Source organism: Primulina huaijiensis, chromosome 18 (genome assembly GCF_012295235.1).
Source record: "Primulina huaijiensis isolate GDHJ02 chromosome 18, ASM1229523v2, whole genome shotgun sequence".
Taxonomy (NCBI): domain Eukaryota; kingdom Viridiplantae; phylum Streptophyta; class Magnoliopsida; order Lamiales; family Gesneriaceae; genus Primulina; species Primulina huaijiensis.
In genome coordinates, this window is record NC_133323.1 from 5,119,675 (window position 1) to 5,136,667 (window position 16,993).

The 16,993-nt window shown below is 35.1% G+C and overlaps 1 protein-coding gene and 1 pseudogene across 2 annotated transcripts; one reads left to right on the forward strand and one right to left on the reverse strand.

Moving 5' to 3' along the window:
* Positions 1-2,774: 2,774 nt before the first annotated feature.
* LOC140964840 (nuclear transcription factor Y subunit B-3-like) lies at positions 2,775-4,130 on the forward strand. Of its 2 annotated transcripts, none has more exons than XM_073424799.1 (2): positions 2,775-2,895; positions 3,024-4,130. In XM_073424799.1, exon 2 carries the CDS (start codon positions 3,310-3,312, stop codon positions 3,880-3,882), a length of 573 nt encoding a protein of 190 aa, XP_073280900.1. In that variant the 5' UTR covers positions 2,775-2,895; positions 3,024-3,309; the 3' UTR covers positions 3,883-4,130. The 2 variants fall into 2 exon arrangements, with proteins under 2 accessions (XP_073280900.1, XP_073280901.1); XM_073424800.1 differs by having other exon boundaries at positions 2,858-2,873.
* A 2,628-nt stretch (positions 4,131-6,758) lies between these two features.
* On the reverse strand, positions 6,759-16,669 carry LOC140964211 (DEK domain-containing chromatin-associated protein 2-like; annotated as a pseudogene).
* Between the last annotated feature and the right edge of the window lie 324 nt (positions 16,670-16,993).

Genomic DNA, 16,993 nt, shown 5'->3' on the forward strand with positions numbered 1-16,993 from the left:
TTTGTTTGATTAGAGCACATTATATGCTTTGTAGTTGCTTATAGAGTAAGGATACTAAAGCCATTCACTTGGTGTATCTTATTAGTCGGTAAAAATTTGTGTGAGACGGTTTTACGAGTCGTATTTTATAAGACGAATATCTTATTTAGGTCATCCATGAAAAAAGTATTACTTTTTATGCTAAGAGTATTACTTTTCATTGTGAATATCGACAAGGTTGACCCGTCTTACAGATAAAGATTCGTGAGACTGTCCCACAAGAGACATACTCCTATTAGTTTGGTTCCATAAACTTTTTATTCAAAGTAATTTCATATGTTTGTGTTAGAATCAACTGCTCATCAATGGTGGTTTGGTTGAAATTGTTGTTTTTTATTATAGGATCGAACACTCTACATTTTACAAAAAAAATATAGCTGATGATAACGATACAATTTCAATATTTTAAACTATAAAATAGCTCAAATGTCACATTCGATTGTTCTTATAACATGAACAATTATTGCACCTCAACAAGTATTATAAAATTTTAATGATTTAATCTGGTCCAATTGAAATATACTAAATTTGAATTTTGTTTCTAATGAAATTTTCCCATTGATGTAAAATCATTTAGTCTTGAAAGTTATGTTAAGGTCGGCAGCAAGAAAGCAGCCTAGGTGAGGGTCTTAAAACACTTTTTTTTTTGTGCAAACTGTATTGTATAATTATACTAATGACAATTGGTCGGATATGAGTCGAGTATATTAAGATTTGAGATCCGACAATTAAATTTTTTTATGGAATCATATATGTTTGACTCATACTTGAAGTTTAACTAGTCGGACCAGTTAGATTCGGGAGAAATTGGTTAAATAACATCGGTCAACTCTATTTGAGGAGGTCATTTTTTTTAAAAAAAAAGTTGACCGAAGTTAAAAATTAACCCCTTAGATCAGTCAAGCTCGTTCAAAAAAAAATTTATATTTATTTTGATATATTTAATCTTTAATTAAAACAATCATAACAAAAAATAAATAAAATACTTTAAATTGAATTCTTGTTATAAAATTAACTCAATTAGAATAAATACATATAAACAATGAGATAATACTTGTTAAGTGACATAGTTTGCTATATTATTGTAAAATATACTTTAAAAAATATTTAACATTTGTATATATATATATATATATATATATATATATATTAGTATTAAAACTAACGAGCCGAGTCTTAAAATATCTGTCACCCGTGTCACGCCCTGGCTCAAGCCCATGCAAATGGACTCCACGGTGAACACCAATGTCAAGTATTATGTATCATTTATTTTAATGAAATTTGTTAAGTCAATTTTACTATATGAATATATTATAAGTCTTTAAACAGTATTTTAAACTTTGATTTCTAATAAATGTGGGATATGGGATTCACAACCCGACCTGTGTCCATCATGGTCCACAATTTACCATTTTTTGTACTCATACCCGCCCTAAACAAGCCTGGTCTAGGTTAGACTCGAATCCATTGACAATTTTTTTTTGACGGTAAACAACTCCATTAAGATGTCAAAGATAGATCATGTTCTACAGCTTTCAACAACCAACTAGGAAAACCTCCTGGTGCCCAATCTAAATTAGACAACCAAATCAAAACCTTGCGGGCTAAAAGATGAGCTACTCCATTGGCAGATCTATTCATATGATGTATCGATAGGAAATTATGCTCATGAAGCATAAATTGAATCTCCAAAGCTAAAGCACCGACTGATCCCAATTCTTCTTCAGGTTTGGTTGCTGCATGAACAGCCTGAAGAGAATCTGAAAAGATACAAACATTAACAAAATGATGGGCCACACAGAAATCCATTCCAAAATCTTATAGCTTCTAATTCAGCTCCCTTAATCGACCCCCGATTTCGGACCAATTTTGCCTTGGCTCCTAAAAGAAACCCATGAGAATCTCGAATAACAGCCTCACCATTGACATTCTTAATCAAAAGCAATATAAATCATCGGAATCTCCAAATAATTTCAAGGAAATAATAAGAATAATAAATTCTTTAAAAAAATGGTATGTCAATTAATCCATTCAATTCAAAATAATTATATAATAAGCAGGTCTATTGTGAGACGGTCTCACGAATCTTTATCTGTGAGGCGGGTCAATCTTACCTATATTCACAATAAAAAAATAATACTCTTAACATAAAAAGTAATAATTTTTCATGGATGACCCAAATAAGGGATCTGTCTCACAAAATACGACCTGTGAAACCGTCTCAGACAAGTTTTTGCTTTATACCATATGTCAGATACATCAATTTTAGTATCTCACCTTTATATGTCGGTGAAATGTTTTCTTATAATTCCAATACTACAATTTAACCACTGAACTTCATATCTCATATTAAATTTTTCATAACATATTTTATCATCATTTCATTTTAAAAATTGATAAATATTTTTAAAAAACTATTATCTTCTCAATTTTGTAATTAAATTTATTTTAATTTTCACACGTGATATTAATTTTTTTTGTAATATCATATGTGAAAATTAAAATAAAGTTAATTAATTTTTATATAATAAATTATAGGGTTTGGAAAGAGGTAATTTATAGAGGGCCATTTACGGTGGACCACGTGCCAGATGCCAAACCGACGGATAGGATCCTTCCACTGAGAAACAATCGTATGGTTAATAAACTTTTCCAGAGATCAGCTTGGAACGGTCCAGAAGCGTCCACGTGTACCTTTCGATAGCGTTATTATACCGAATGATCCAACGGACCGCACACTCTCCTCGCTTCTCTTCTCCCTCCCCCTCCCCCTCCCCCTCCCCCTCCGGTCGCTGTACCATATCTCCGCTGCCGGAATACACGTTCGCCGCCGAGTACGATTATGTTTTCTTCTCTGTAAAAGTTATCTTCTTCTGGATTTTCTAATTTCTTGTTCTTTTTTCTTTACGATCTTTAATTTTGTTAATCTACTTGTCAAACTTGATTTTGCTGATGATTTTCGAATTTTATTGCGAGGTTTGAAGTTTCGTGCTATCGATAATTTGAGTATCGCTTCTCTTTTCCCCGAAATTTCATTCTTCTGCAGCTCAGTGGGAAACCAGAGTAGCTTCACGTTTTTCATCCGATTTTTTCTTTGTTTTTTTCCCTCGAATTTCTTTTCATATTCTCTGGTTCCGGCTCAAAATTGTAGTCCAACTTTTTACTTTGAATTTCCGTTGAAAACTTCCATATCCACTTCTCCTTCTCAAATCTCCGAGTATCTCTCCCTGATAATACTCAAATCTTGGGTTTATTTTTTGACTGGAAAAAATGGCAGATTCGGACAATGAATCGGGGGGGCACAAGGATCACAGCGAAATCTCCCAAAAAGAGCAAGACAGGTTCCTCCCGATCGCAAACGTCAGCAGAATCATGAAAAAGGCCTTGCCCGCGAATGCCAAAATATCCAAAGACGCGAAAGAAACAGTGCAAGAATGCGTCTCTGAATTCATCAGCTTCATCACCGGTGAGGCGTCCGACAAGTGTCAACGAGAGAAGAGAAAGACGATCAACGGCGACGATTTGCTGTGGGCGATGACCACTCTAGGATTCGAGGATTACGTCGAGCCACTTAAGATTTACTTGCAGAGATTCAGGGATACAGAAGGGGAGAAAAGCGCCATGGCCGGAAGAGGGGAGAAGGAGGGCAGCGGCGGAAATGGTGGTGCGGTGAATATAGGGAATAGTACCGGCGGATATGAAGGAATGTATGGTATGAATATAATGGGCCACCAAGGAGGACCCGTCTACGGGTACGGGCAGTTGGCTGGTGGATCCGGGAAGGTCGGATCGGGCTATCATATTGGAGCCGGGTCGGGTGGCTCCGGCGGGCGAGCAAGGTAGCTTGACTCCTGTTACCTATTTGATTGGTGGTGATAATCCTTGGTCATGGGTAATTAATATATATTTCATAGGCAATAAATATTATGTATATGTGTTTGGTTTGGTACGGTAAAATAACTTTAGTTTGTTACGATTTTTTTTTCCCTGTTTCCAAATGTGATTATTAATGGTTTTCAAAACCTTGGTTTTGGTTGATTGTTTGTAACTGCGATAGTGGTCAAGCTCGGTTATACAAAAAATTCTCGTGAGACATATATCTTATTTAAATAATGAATTAAAAAAATATTTTATGTATAAAAAATCATCAATTAAAAAAATATTTTATGTGTAAAAATTATTAATTTTTATTGTAAATATAGATAATATTAATCTGTCTAATGAGCTCTTTACGTTTATTTTAGTGAAATGTAATTGTGAAATGGAAGATGATAATATTGATATTTATATTATAAAGTAAGGATAATATGATAATTATGAAATTATGACAGGGTTCACCATTGGGTTGTCATATCTCAGTTCAAGTTTCAATTTTGTATGTCTTGGTGGAGTAGGTCAGGTAAATAATAAACCAATAAGTAGGTGTTCGATTTTTCTTATCAAAATATCATCGGACGAGTTATTTTATTTGATTAACGTGATTTATATGTTGTTGTGTATTTAATTATAACAACGGTAGATTTCCACGCTATTTTTTTTTTTCAAATTTGTATATTAAAATAATTCGTTCTGAATTTAACTCAAACCAAGTTTACAATCTCTATTTAAGGAATTAAAGCTGGACAACTTCGACTCATGAGTTCCTTATATGTCAAAAAATAATAATATCTTCAATTTATTAATGGAGGGCCCATTCCATATCAAATAATTCAATCTGGATTTGTGACAAGAAGCCACTTTAGCACTCTATCTTGTTAGTTTCACGGTTGATCGAGTCTAAAGTCTTCTATACGAGCTCTTTTAATATTACAGGGTTTTTTTAAAAATAATTTAATTTTGAAAATTAAATTTCAAAAATACTTTTAGAAAAAAAGGTTTGCAAGAATATCGCAATCCGTTCTTACGGAGCGCGGACGCTGCTCACGTTGAGCAGCGTCCGTGCTTCGTAAACACGGACGCTGCTTCATGTAAGCGACGGAATATATATCAAAATCGTCGCTAAAATTAAATTAGCGACGGTTTAATATATATCAAAATCGTCGCTAAAATTAAAAAAAACCGTCGCTAAAATTGAATCGGCGACGGTTTTAATTTGTAACCGTCGCTAAATGACATCACACGCTGCGGATAATTGTATCAACAGCGTGCACATGTACGCCGCGGATAATCTTGAACTTTCATCGGCTTGCATCTTTGCAGCGTGCAATGTACGCTGCGGAAAGAGAATTTGCGCGTTGCGAAAAGCCATTTTTGTTGTAGTGAAGACAGAGAAAAAAAGCAGACAAGAAATTCTTCAAGAAATAAGTTTTTTCAGGAACCTCTACTATTCAACCTGGTTTTTTTAGTGATTAAGGGATGACTGACTTTGGTTTGTTTGGTCAACAGGATTTTCAGACTCCGTCTTGGTCGAACATACACAGTTTTACAAATTTGCTTAATGTTGGTCCGCAGCATCTTGTACATGACATTCGACCACAGAATGATGTTGAGGAAAATGAACAACATTCAATTGAGATATCCTTGTCTTACGACTTCTCCACTGTCCCAGGAAGCACCAATTTTGGTTCCATGATCATTTCAAGATTGACATCATCAGATTCACAACCTCTTTTAGTTGATAAGCCATGAAAAACTTAATTTTTGATGAATTTCTTGTCTGTTCTTTTTCTCTGTCTTCACTACAACAAAAATGACTTTTCGCAGTGCACAAATTCTCTTTCTGTAGCGTACATTGCACGCTGCAAAGATGCAAGCCGTTGAAAGTTCAAGATTATCCGCGACGTGCTGTTGATACAATCATCCGCAGTGGGATGTGGTTGATATTTCGGCATTTAACGACAGTTTAAAACCTTCCCTAATAGTAGCGACGGATTTTAAACCTGATTACCGTCGCCAATTTAATTTTAGCGACGGTTTTTATATATATGTTCCGTCGCTAAAATATTGCGTCGCTTATGTGGAGCAGCGTCCGCGCTCCGTAAGAACGGATTGCGGTATTCTTGCAAACTTTTTTTTTTAAAGTATTTTTGAAATTAATTTTAAAAATTAAATTATTTTTTAAAAAAAACCCTAATATTACATATCACCACTAATCGGGTCCCTTTTGGGTTGATGCCCATTACGTGCATATCATATCACTCTTTTGGGCTAATCCTTTCAATACTGAATTTTAAATCTCGGCTAGTTATTTTAGGAATCATTAAATGAACATGAAGTCATTTCAATTTCAAATCTTTATTTCAAATGTTGAATTACTCGAGTGTAATTTTCTTCAGTTATGACATGTATATATTAACTTATTCGACCTATTCAGAAATCTCGTAAGTATTTGAGGTCAGGTGAGCATTGTTCCATGGCACACCCACTAATTCTGAGTTCACTGATCTGTTTACCAATGGAAATACAAAGTTAGCACAAGCGATCAACGGCATATAAAAAACACACAAGTATCACAAAAATATCCAGTCGACAGGTAAATCAGGCAATAATGTAGGAGACACAGCATGCAACTCGTGGATTAGGTGATGGGGGGCCGTGCAAGTATCAAATCTAGCATACACAAAAACACCACTACCAATGCACATCTCTCAAAAGTAAGAACAAACTCAAAAGTACATGAGCCCTACAGGTTCCTGGTTTTTGTCAACCACATCGAATACTGTGGGACATGCATGGCACCTTCATGGAATAGCAAATCAAGGAATATAATGAATGATGAGAAAGAAAGATCTTGTAAGTTAATTGCTTGTAAACATGCTGGACAAATTTATTGGAAACAATCCAAAGTTACCCAGCAGGTTGATTTTATTTTAACTTACAATAAATTACAGCTGGCCTAACTTGAGAAAATGAAGATAAGTTGCACTATTAGTAGCAACAAATTAAAATACAAGGAAGAAATAAACAGGGGCCATACATCGGTCTTTAAGTTGCTTCTTCGAGCACAGATTTAGGCTTTAACACCTTGGCTGGAAGGCTTTTTTTTATCCTTAACAATTTCATGTTTGTCTTCTGCATCACCAGCATCAACTAGTTTTGTAAGCTCAGCCTGAAGAATGGTCTTTATCGATGATTTCCTTGACGTCATATCCATATTGAATCGCTTAGCTGAAATGTCAGTATGGTGAAGAAAAATGACATGGAATTGAATCATCGCGCTGGATGGAGAGATTTTAACAAACTTACATACAGTACAAACATTCATTATCAACGAAATATTTATCGGCGGTTTTAATATCACAAGATTGTGATGCAGTGTGCTTTTTCTGATATTTTTTTGTCCAAGTTGAGCAATGGCGGAATGCAAGATCTGTCAACTAAAGGTGAATCTAAAATCTGTCATCATTTCTGTATTCCATGACAAATTAGATATGGACATCAGTTCGCGCCTACTCCCCCCCTCAGCTTTATATATTCTTTTTAGGATTTGATTATTATTGTTTCATAGCTTAAAGCTTGTCATTTCCATTTCTAGTGCTTAAATTATTGAATGTGTTCATCAGTTTAAATTCTATATAAATAATTTATTTGTTTGGTTTTTAGAGTTTAAAATTCTAGTCATTTATAGTTGTTAGGATTCAAATAATTCGAGTTTATATGGTTTGCAGTATTCAAATGTTTGTTTGATAGGTTATAGATCAATTTTTTATGAAAATTTTTCATGTTATATCGCTTCGACTACGAGTTTCTAGTCTAGATCTTAAAAGTTGTGATGATACAGGTGTTTAATTTAACGTTTTCTTTTACTTTAAGCTATGGAATTTTTCTCTGCATTGAGAATTTAATTGTCTTGTTCGAATTAGTTAATTGCAATTTAATTATTGAATTTGTTATTTAGTTTTTCATAGGATTTTAACTTTTTCCAGCTACAATTACTTTTCGTGGCATATCAAGAAAACGATCGAGCCTGGATCCACATATCACGTATGCTATATAAGAAAATGGAGACCTTTCTCGATGAAATTGAGTAATATGGACTGTGCAGTTAAGTGCTGGTCATTTTGTTTAATAATTAACGATGGAGATGCCATCATTAGTGATGGAAAGTCCGTCATTAACTGTAATAATGGACATCATGTTCCATCATCACAATTTTACAACAAGCAAGATGACACATTTAACAAAAATTCCATCGTTAATAGCTGTCATTTTTTGTAGTAACAAAAAAAGTAAAGTGCATATGAAAAGGGAAACAATTCAGGAGGGCTTACCAAGTATCTTCAGGATGTCATTTAAAGTAGCCTGCAGGGATAAGTATGTAACTTGTCATCTATGAAACAAGAGAATTAAAAAGTAAGAGTGAGGAATAACCTAAAGCACATAAAAATACAAATACAAAACATTGATCTCTCTTTTCACTTCCACTCATTCCTATGGAAATAGACGTTCATTTGGATGACAGAGAAAATCAAAAAATTGAAAATTGAGCTTCAGTAATTTCCTATGAATATTCTCAGTCATCAGATACCTAATAACACAATGTGTGAACAACAAGACAAAATTATTGACTCCAAAGGTTTAGAGAGACCTTCAATCATGACGCAAACTATGATAAAGTTCTGAAAGCCAATGCCTCATTCAAGAAGCAAACGAATAAATGAACAACATGCAAGTAAATCGTCCTCAACTATCTTCCTCATCGACCCCCATGACCTTAAGCAAAGAGGAATCCAGAGACAAACCTTATTGAAGTCAACCTCAGTAAGGATCTCACAAATCGCATGTCTGATATCGTCATCTTTGATATTGGATTTCTCCTCAGCAGGCTTATCCACTTTCACCTTCAGAACCTTATTGCCTGCATTAGTACAGAACAAAATATTGATAACCAAAGATTCTCAAGGGTCGCATATTGGTTGGAAAGTGGGGCACTTACATAACGAGTTCAACTACAACCAAATGGTCATATTTGAGTTTTTTAATCTCAGTAGACAATTGATTAAAGATGGAAAAACTACAATTCTCACCGATGCTCTCCTGTGACGCAGATTTCTTTGGACTTGATAACTTCTTGTCTGATTCATCTTTCTTCTTCCCTGAAGACTTCTTTGCACTCTTGTGGTTATAGGTATTAGAGTGACTTCGAGGAGATTTTGCCACTGTTTTTCTGGATGGAGAGCTGTCCTTCTTAGAGATAGTTACTTCCTGGTTTTTAGCATTTTGAGCAGATCTTTTTTGCACAGATGACTTAGCCCGTGCTGGCTTCTTCTTTCCCTTGTCTTTATCATATCCCTTTTCCAAGTCACTTTCTTTCTTCTCAGTCTCAGTTTGTTCAGACGTCTTAACATCTGATCTTTCGGCAACACTATCAATACCTTCCTCCTCAGGTGCTTCCTCCTCTTCTTCTGATTCAGGGTGGGAACTTTTTGCCTCTCTTTCCTTTTTAGATGCCCGCTCGATTTTCTTTTGACTCTGAGAATGTCAGACAGATTTACCCAGGATTTCAAGTTTAAAGTTTTGCACATCAACTTCTACAATGCTCATTACTTTAATTTCTTTTGAAAGTGGCATATGTATGTTTCACACATCAACTTCCATAAATCAAAGCATTTTTTAGCCCTCTCATCACGTTTCTAAAACCCCAAATTCATACTTGAATAAAAAACAGCGTATCAAGAACTTATGAACTGTTAATTCATTAATCCTCACAACCGTTTATTTAAGAAACAAAACCTTGCACAAGAACTACAATGACAACAGAAAGGTACCTTAACCGAGCCTTTTGCTGGTGTATCAATATCAGAGGCTGATTTTCTGGTCCTTTTTCTCTTTTTTCCTTTACTTAACTGGTCAATGACAGGGATATTCATGTAAATAAGATAAAACAAATCAACCAACTATGTTGCAGCAAGATTTTCTAAACTAGTAACTTAAGTACAGAACCTGCTCTTTTTCAGCAAGCAATCCAGTAGAGGTTGCATAAGGGGCCTCCAAAAATTTGATTAAATTTGAAATTATATCCTCCTGAAATTAAAAAATCTAAGAGCATATGTTTGGGCAAGCAAACAAGGAACAATGCTACAGCACATTTAATACTCGTACTTAGCAGAGTGTTAAGCTGAGCATAATCATAAGTAAAGCACGAGGCTTATTTATAATTCCAAACAAAACAATAAATAAAAATGTGCACCAAGAGTAATTTTTTTCAGTTAAAGGCATGGACAATAGCATTCCATATGCCAATTATGAACCATCAATCCTAACAAGATTGTGGGGATAGATCAACAAACCTTTTTTTTTTTTGAGAAAAATGAATAAATAGATCAACAAACCTTTTTTGCATTCAAAATTGGTAAATCTAGGACATCACATAACTCCAACAGTTTCTCTTTGACAAACTTTTCAAGTTTTTCTCTTAATTTTGTCAGTGGCTTTTCCTGAGACAATGTTGAATTTGGATAGGTGAAAGTTTATCATGTCTAAAGAACTCAATGGGAACATCATATTGAGTTTTGTCATTACCTCATTACCATGCCAAACAAATCCAGAGAATCTTGATATGTTGTTCTTGACTTGAGCAGTCTGAAGATGTCAGACGAGCATAAACACAACAGAAATCCGATGTTATCAACAAAATCAATCTACTTCGGCCAACACAACATGTCAACCTTTTTATCCACAAAATAACGTATGTAGTACACCTTATATTGCTTTCACCAAAATAATTTAGTACGAATCGCACAATTTGGCAAAAGATAGGGCCCTCAATGAATTGCTGATGGCAACAATTTAACAGATATGCTGCCAAGACGTATAGAATAAACCAAAGCTTCTAGATGAAACAAATTGTATTCTAGCATCAAAGTACAAACAGTTTAGTAACGCAATGCATGACGGAAAGTAAAGGTCAGCAACATGATTACATGTTGTAGTTTTCAAAAACATTATTATCACTAACCCCCAATCCCAAGAATAAGAACTCAAGGTTTACCTTTCCTCTCCTTCCAAAAAGAATAGTATGCAGTAGTTTGAATGTATCTTCATTTTTCTTTCTGGACAACTTGTGTGCAACTGAAAAAATGTTTAGCAATAAAATTAAATTCTTTGATATGTTTAGGTAGTTAGGCATATCAAAAAAATAGAAATAATAAAAATCGTAGCAACAAAACTACAAGGTCTACATCCACCGCTCGAGCAAAGATCTTGCATAGAAATTACAAGAACCTAGCTGTCCTGTGATCAGGAAAGCAAATTTAACACTCAAATACATGCTAAAAAGAGCTAAAACTCACCAACGAGAATTCTACAACAAGCTAATGTTAGAAATACGTTAGCTACTTGAAGAAATTTTTTTCAATTTCGTAATTTTGGAAACAGATATTGTAAGAAATTGGCTTGAATCTGAACCCACCTATGCGTCTCATGAAGATGAAAATGCAATGATCAAATGGAATCTATGTCACTATTAGATAAATTTAGTATATTATTTTCTCAAAACCAATTTTGATTGATGAGAAACTAATAAATAAAGTTAATTAAGAGCCCACTGGGAAAGTGAAAGTGAACTGCCACTTGTGTCATCGGGAAAATATTAATATATCTTGTACGAATAGTTGTTCAAGGTAATAAGGAACAATTCAATCAATCAAGCTACAAAAACCGCCAATTCGACGAGCTACGAATATGATGCTTAAAACCATCTGAATCCATGTCCGTGCCTGGCGTAGCCGCACGTGACGCATGTTGCAAAGGTTGCATGGCTTACTTTGCCTGTACACATCGTTAAGAGAAGCTGGAAGCCTTTCATTATGGCTTGTAATCACTCAATGACATGGCATACTGTACACTCAGTATCACCTCAGCTGACACCACGAGATTGACCATTGACAAGGAGATGGATTGGCAAAGACATGTATTGGTGCAATAAAACCTTTGGATCACGATCACACGGGCTATATTACAGGAGTGCATGATAAGGTCATAAACGTTCACGAATTGATATAATTTGAACAATCTGTTCATGATCGAATGATTTAGATTAATCTAGATTAAAGGGGTGTGACCGATCGTTTCGGTTGGGAATAATTCTAGCAAGCGGACTAGGTCAAGTTGTAACAAATGGACGACAAGTCCAAGTATCGATCCCACAGAGACTATTGTTTAAATACTAAAATTTAAATTATTCGATTTAATCTAGGAAATTAATAACAAGTGATTTGATGATAATTTAAACTAGTCAAATTAAATTAAATTATGCTAAATTATTAACTAAGATTGATGATAACAGCTCGAAACTTGGGATATTTTTCAAATTCAACAAAATGACCGGAACACACAACGGTCCAAACTTTGATTACAATCACGCCTTGGAATTAATTAACCACAGATTATTCGATGTCACGATGAAATTCCCTGAATTAACTATAAATCTATTTCTAGAATTTATAATCCTGTTTTTATTTAACAGTCCAATTATTTCTAATTGAATTTGATTAAACAAAAACGCATTATTCAACGATGGAATCACAGCTGTCGCCTAAAATCGCACATTGAAACCGAATACTATTTCTAGTCGATTTAACCGTGTGTTGATTAATATTTTTGAAGCTAAATTCAACCTATTCTCTTTCGAGTCAAGATCGAACAACAAACATGCAAATAATTGGCCAAATTAAAAGCACGAAAATTACGCAAACATTAATCAATAACATAGATTAATTCATAAATCAAATAATCCAATGCATGAACAGAATCGACAGTTTGTCCCTATCGTGGTCCCGATCACAAAAAAAACTACTCCATAAATTCAAAGCAAGAATCAAATCTAATGTTCGAATTCATGAATGAAAATAAGAAAACAAGAGAGGAGAAAATCTCAGCGATGGTGCGCGAATCTTGCGTGTGAAGCACGGTTTTTCCTCTCGTTTCTCCCAAGCCGTCGCCTTCAAAAGTTTCCCAATTCTCTTTCTCAAACTTTCGTCTGATAAGTCTCGAGAAAAGTATTTTTTCTCTCAAAGTCTCGAAAATCCCTTTTATTTCCTTCCTTTATCCTCCAAATCTCCACAGAATCTTCGCAAAATATTGGATCTGATAACAAGTACACGGACCCCGTGCATACATCCGTGTATGGGTCCGTGTAGACTCTGGATTTGTCTTCTCGGGTGGTTTTGTACACGGACCCCGTGTACAGGTCCGTCATGGGGTCCGTGTAGACTCTGTCAAGCTCTTCCTTTTGCTTTCAAGGCACGGACCCTTACACGGGGTCCGTGCATAGGTCCGGATAGGCACTAGGGGTGTTCAAACTTCGGATAAAACCGAAAAAACCGAAAATCCAAACCGAAAAAACCGAACACCGAACCAAACCGAAAGCCGAATTTTGTAATTCTGATATAAATGTTAAAACCGAAGTTTATTTGGTTCGGTTTCGGATTATATATGTCAAAACCGAAAAAACCGAAAAAACCAAAATTTCATTAAATTAATAATTTTTTTATATTTTTATTTATATTATATATTTTGATATGATATTTAGTGAATGAAAAACTATTTTGAACAAATTTTAGTTGATTGTTGTTTGTTTAATTAATTTAGACCTTATATTTAAATATTTTACTAAGAAAACATGTATAAAGTTAACATATTATATTTTACAATATATTTATATTATTAATTTAAATAATTATATCAAAACCGAATTAACCGACCGAAATAACCGAACTGTTTTGGTAGAAAACCGAACCGAACCGAAGAAAATGGTTCGGATATCGGATTATATATTTCTAAAACCGAAAACCGAAAAAACCAAAATAAAAAATCGAAAACCGAACAGACCCGACCGATGAACACCCCTAATAGGCACTGTGAAATTCTTCCTACTTTTCCGGTTGTTTCTGACATGGCAATGCAAGGTTTGACTTTCCTTTCTTTTCTTCGGTTTTTATCATCTTTCGGTCAAACCTGTACATAGCAATAATGAGACGAATAAAGCGCAAAAATCGGAATAAAATCGCCAGATAAGCATGAATACGACAAAATAAAAAACTCTAAAACGCTATATGATTTGTGCTTATCAGGGTGCATCACAATTCACAAGCATGAGAACCTTCACAAAGGGATCAATCTGCACCGCTCCACGTTGAAGGGTCACACCATAAGTTCATGCACCATTGTGGATGGATGCGATCTGGACTGCTAGACTACAATCAAACGACTTGAATTGAATAGGGTTAAAAAAGTTGCATATATCAGAGAAAATGTATAACAACTCTAGAAAACTATAAATAGGACCCCATATTTCTGAAAATTCATTTAATTGCCTATAGTAGCGTATTTAAAACATCTATACATTTAAAATTTGAAGTTCTTGTGCTTTGTAGTGCAGTGCTATAATTATGAGAAGTAAATAGTTTTATATTGGGAGATGATTGATATTCTATAAAGACAAAGTGTGAAACTCTTGTCTCGACTTTGAAAATATATTTACTGCCATTTCCAAATTGCATACATCACTATTTCCAACACATCTCATATAATTAGATCAACCATCTAATTTCTCACTTGAAAGTGGGAAAGCAACAGCTGAAATGGGTGAAAAAGGGTAAATTTTTTTACCAAGGTGGCAAAGCCCAACAATTTATCAAATGATTCACTTGAATTCAAGAGTCTAGATGTGTATGAAGAATTCAGGACATGATTAACTTAAGATAGATAATCAGATGCTAGAGCATTAGCATGTGTTGATCGGATTCCCTACAAGACTTGATTCATAATTTGATGGCTACCTAATCAAGTGACACAAAATTAAAACAAGAAAAAATAAAAAGATGGTAAAGCAAAAGAATTCAACTCGAAGTCGTAGTATTGTATTTACCCAGAATGGCTATAAAAAAAATCCATGAATCACATGGAAAGAAAAATAATTTAATACTGTCATTAGGCATCACGCATTGTTAGCATACTCAAGATAAAATGAACTTTTGGTTTCAAAAATAATAAATTAATAAAATGAACTTTTTGGGATCAGTGATACTCATATTTTTGCTTAAATGTTCACATGAGTCCCTAAAATTTGTACATAAGAAAGTATGAATGTATGGATTGAAAGTATTAGCATAATCAATTAATCACCGGGATTGTATTTTGTATTGGCGTTGTTATTGGGATCCTAGAATTATTGGCCCTCAATAATTGAAATTCAACCCAACCATAGTGATTGTATAGTTTTCCCCTTTAATATTCTCAATTGTATTGTGTAATTAGACTTGATTTTGTAAATTTTAGATATGCAATGACACATCACCCGTAGTGAAGCAAAGCAGCATCACAATATTGCAGCCCATTGGACATCATGAGACAAAGATAATTTGGTGTTCTTGCTTGCATAACACATAATTGACGAAATTAATGAAAAAAGAATACCCTTCGGAATGTCTTTCAGTGCAGTTCCACGACCCTGAAACCAAAAATATACATGCCACAAGGTAAATATCCATCTACACCATTCCAAGCCACTTAATTTCAACCTTGCAGACACTATAACTGTAGTGGCATAGAGATAAAAATGAACGAAGTTAACACTTAAAGTTTAATACCTTTTCGACACGGAACTCCTTGGCAGAGTCCTTATCAATGGATGCAACCAACCTTTCCACAGATTTCCGTTCCCGCACAGGACGCTCAATCATGGGAGTTGCAGGTGTTCTCATCTCCTCCTTTTCCTCAACCATGGATTTAGGCTCTTTTATCTTTTTGTCAGTTGGGGTTTTAGATTCTTTCTCTGTATGCTCTTCAGATTTCTTTTTCTTGCTTTTTTCTTGTTTTCCAGCACTGATTTTACTTCTTGGCCGCTTCTCTTCCAGCTTTTCTCTTCTTTAAGTTCTTCTGGATTTTTTTCCACCCCTTTCATTACATCGTCCTCATCGTCAACCGTATCCTCATTCTCCCTCTGGGTAATGTCCTCAGTGTCATCCGCCTTCTCTTGGCTTTTGTCATCCTCTTTAGCTTCCTCAGGAATGGTGTCTTGATTTTCTTGTCCTTTGGCTCCCTTAGTTCCTTCTTGTTCGCTTTCCTTGGCTTCCTTTTCTTCACATTTCTTGCTTTTATTGACTTCTTCTTCCTTGACCACATGCAATTCCTGAGCTTCAACATTCCCATCCCGACCTTTATCCTCTTCTATTTGTTTTACTCCACCACATTGCTCTCCCCTTTTCACTGCCATATCCTTGGTCATTTCCGCCACATTGGCCCTCCCCTCTGCCTTTCCATTTGTCACTGATTCCTACTCCTCAGACAACACACTTTCCTCACCCATAACACCCTAAAATAAACTGCAACGAAATGTTGTTGTACAACAGAGTATCAATTTAACTAGAAATTGCAGTTCTTTGTCATCTTTCCCAAATACGTTAAACGTGACATCCCGGGGAAACATACATTCCGCTATGGAACGAAAACCACGCAGAGTCCACACCGAAGTCATTAGCTCACCAAACTAGGAAAAGGAATCCCATAAAAAGCAGCAAAACGCAACCAGACACCAAAATTGCATAGGAAAACGCAAAACCCCAAACAAAATTCAGCACTCATACGTCCAAATCACAACAAAAGAAGAACAACACCATGAGTAGTACGATTCCACAATTACAATTATACAATTGGAAATTAAGCGTTCAAACGAAGACGAGAAGGTGAAACTTACATAGGTTTTAGAAGCTAAAACTCAAAGATACGCAGCTCCTCTCGATTGCGAAGTGATTTTCACAATTTCTGGAGCATCAGCAGCTCAGTAAGTGGCGATCACAACTGTTTCAGTGTGTGGCTCACTGTGCGGACTTCAAGCTCAGATTAAAATCAAGTGTAATGCCATGTGGAATTTTAAACGGTCACTAGACTCTCAACGGCTGAGATCGGTCTTGATTGATTGTATGGACGGTACAGATTTTATGCTCTCTGTTAACTTATCCATTTACCGTTGACCCGTCCAAAAGTACGTTATCTAATGGGCCTTGGAGTTACC

What these genes read in the sequence shown, in the direction of transcription:
- LOC140964840 (XM_073424799.1), top strand. Translation starts at nt 3,310, where the DNA reads ATGGCAGATTCGGACAATGAATCGGGGGGGCACAAGGATCACAGCGAA.